Raw genomic sequence first — 3,490 nt, forward strand, 5'->3', positions numbered from 1 at the left:
CATGTTGTAAGAAGTTGAAGAATAGGATGGCAAAGTACTATGATGTTAATGATAATATCAATTATCAAAGAGGAAGAAGTGAGCGACAAATGTTTGCTGTTGTGTTTGCCACTTGCATTCCTTAGGTAAATTTGCTCTAGGTTTATGATTTTGAACTTTAGTAGAATAGTAAAAAACATAAATATGAATAAAGATTTATGATTCCTACTGAAAACATTCTTGGGATTTCAATACTTGGTTTGACAAACAGGGCACTGGGTAAGCAAAGCTTGCTATGAGTAGGAAAGCAGGAACATGTAGAATAATCTTTCTTGGGGTCTGGTTTGGCAGGGTAAATGTTATATGTATTATAGATTAGCCCTTTGGTGGCACAAGTATGTAATTAGGAAGAAAAAAATCATAAAAACATAAAATAATTTATTTTTTATTACTTGTTGGAATATGATTAGTTTGGAACATGAAGACATGAAATTTTGGGACATGTGATCCTTGTTTAATAATGATGACTTTGGTTTGTTTTCTCATCCTTATCCTTTTGGTGGGTAGCAATTTGCTTGTCTTTTTTTGTTATGATGTTGATTTCACCATTTGAGAGGGGTGTTCTCAAGTCTACATTTATCTTTTAATTAAAAACTACATTATCATAACAACTGATAAAAATTGATAACATTGTGCAAGAAACAAAAATATATGTCAAAATGCAAATTAGTTATTAACTTATATTAATGGAAAGTTTCCAAATCATAGTCAAACACACACACTACCTAGGAGCAATATACATATTAGATCGATCATTCACACTATGTACAAAATACTAAGTTTCATTGGTTCAAATGTACAAATTAATCCATTCCATGCCATTGATGTAATGGGTCTCTGGCACGTAAAAAACATCATCATCATATCCATCAACTTGAAACTCTCCAAAAAATGGTGGGTCCACTACCGCCTCCATTGACTGAGACTGCTGTGATGAACTGGGACTGTTGCTAGAGACTCTATCAGTATGTTTTAGTATCTGAATTTCTTTCTCAGCCTCTGATAGTTGTTCTTTGAGCTTCAGCACCTGAAAACAATAGCTCAAGGATATAAGATCTAACTAGGATAGAGATAAAATTTAAGGCACAGTAGTGTGGGAATAGTAATGGGATATCTTTGTTTCTTTTTCTTAATGAAAGGATATTTATCTAGTTTACTATCATATGACATATAGACATGGTTGGAAATTAATACTAATTAGAAACTATAATGGATCACGTGGGATACATATGTAAAAAATGTCATGATCTTAAGTGGGCCGTAGCCAGGCCCAACAGGAGTTATTCTAATAATATTGTACGGACTTTGTCTCGAAGAAATGAAGGAAACAGCTTTCTGTTGTCTACCTAGAAGGCAATTTGTTATTCCTAGTTAGTGTGGATTTTTTTTTATTTTTTTATTTTGTATTCAGCTTGACTTATCGTATAGCCAAGAACTTAGGAGGATGACGTGGATTTCCTTCAAGCCCAGAACTACATAGCCAATTTTTCATAAGGTGGTTCTCTGTTTCAGGTTTCCTTTTTTTGTTATTGAATGGTTTTCTTAATCTTGCCGAAGAATCAGAGAATAAAATATCACCATAGAGGAGAAACGCCGTGACATTCTTACCCAAAATTACCGTTAATTTGTGAGAAAGAAAATGACATTAGTGTTTTTTAGTGTAAACTGTACAATGGAGTCTCTTATTCAGACTCTCATGTCTTCTCTTATCTTTTCCTAAAATAAATTTCTAAGCACAACAACTATGGACCAATAAAATCGCTCTTGGTGAGAATCACGTACAATAATATCTTGAAAACCATACAATAGCGTTAGTTTATTGAAAAGGTAATTTTATAACCAGTAGTAAAGATAGGAAAGGTGTTTAATTAATTACCTCAGTTTCAAGAAGGCATTTCTCAAGGGTGGTGGCTTCATGTGCTTTCTTGAGGGTTGAGTATTCTTCCTCCAATTTCTTATTCTTCCAACGAGCTCTCCTGTTTTGAAACCACACAGCCACTTGACGAGGATCTAAACCAAGCTCCATTGCAAGCTTGTCCTTCCTTTCAGACTCAAGTTTATGTTCATTACCAAAACTTTGCTCAAGCATATTAACTTGCTCATCACTCAGTTTTCTCTTTTTGTGTGCGTCCAAAGCTCCACTTTCTCCTCCTCTGCACTTTTTATTACGCCTCCGTCTTGGCTTCTTGTACTCCCCTGCAATAAAACGTATAATTTAATATATGTCATAGGTTTTGATGAATATATCCATGAAAGTGACAAGCAAAAAATGTTAAAGCGTGATAATGATACTAACCTTGTTGAGGTACTATTTGAGTATATGGACCTGCAGAATATAGCTGAGACGTGAGCATGATATGGTCTTCAATATTAAGATGATTCATTGTGGTGGGTATATTAGTGTCTTGTATATTAGACTCTCTTTTTCTTAACTCACTCGCTTCTTTTCTTAACTCAAAACAAGTGAGGTGTTCTCCCTTGAAAGGGTGAAATGTTGTTGGACAACCAAACTAAGGTTTGGATATATTTATAAAGGAAGAGTATGATGTGTGTCCTCTTAGTTTGTGTGGAAAATGTGGAAGACTTTCTTATAAAAAAATGCCCTAAGTTGTGTTCAAATTTGCAGATCAGTGCCATTCTCTCCCTCTTTTTCTTACTTTCTTTTTTAATTATTATTACTTAGTAGTTGCCAGCCTATATGGATGGAGAATATGGATAGAGATCACATGTCCTAAATGGTATTTTATTCTATTTCCAAATCAATCAGAGTATTTTATTTTATTATTTTTTGTTTTTAAAAATTTTATTTTATCCACGTGTTAATATATGATTAACTTGGGACAAGGAATAAGACATGTTGTGAACAGTTGATGATCATCCCGTCTATATACCAACAAAAGGTGTACGGACGCATCACCATATATATCATACAATATATACGGTCTGCTGGCTTCTGTGATTATACGAATATAATCATGTGTATAATATATACCATATAATTTTAAGATTTAATAGGTATATGTAGTTATTTTTTACAATATTAACACATCATGATATATTAATTATAATTAATTTCTAAATAAAATTAGTATAAATAAATAACGAATGATATAGTTTCTGACTAAAAAAGTTTAAACTTGTGGGGCATAGATATTAATCTCACAATTTTATCCTTTCTGTGTGTAAATGAGAACATGTCCCCTCCTCATTCTATCCACAAGATGCACTAAGTTGTTACCATGAAACTCGCATTTTGTCCTTAAGTTAAGTTTCCCAAAATCGATTAAGATAAAAATAGTTAAATACAGATAATGCAAGTCTTGTAGTGGAAACCATCCTTCAGTTAGATTTTTCAAATAAGAGATTAACAAAGAGGATCATAATGGTATATGCGAAGACAACAAATGGCCTCCGATAAATAAACAAAAGAGATAGAGAGACCAAAAGGCCC

General features: G+C 33.0%; 1 protein-coding gene across 1 annotated transcript; it reads right to left on the reverse strand.

The window, feature by feature from the left end:
* LOC109330590 (homeobox-leucine zipper protein ATHB-40-like) lies at positions 690-2,557 on the reverse strand. Its single transcript, XM_019564831.1, has 3 exons — positions 2,336-2,557; positions 1,916-2,235; positions 690-1,066 (listed from the first exon to the last, which is right to left on the reverse strand). The coding sequence occupies exons 1-3, from the start codon at positions 2,421-2,423 to the stop codon at positions 830-832; spliced, it is 645 nt and encodes a 214-aa protein (XP_019420376.1). The 5' UTR covers positions 2,424-2,557; the 3' UTR covers positions 690-829.

Source organism: Lupinus angustifolius, chromosome LG17, assembly GCF_001865875.1.
Source record: "Lupinus angustifolius cultivar Tanjil chromosome LG17, LupAngTanjil_v1.0, whole genome shotgun sequence".
NCBI lineage: Eukaryota > Viridiplantae > Streptophyta > Magnoliopsida > Fabales > Fabaceae > Lupinus > Lupinus angustifolius.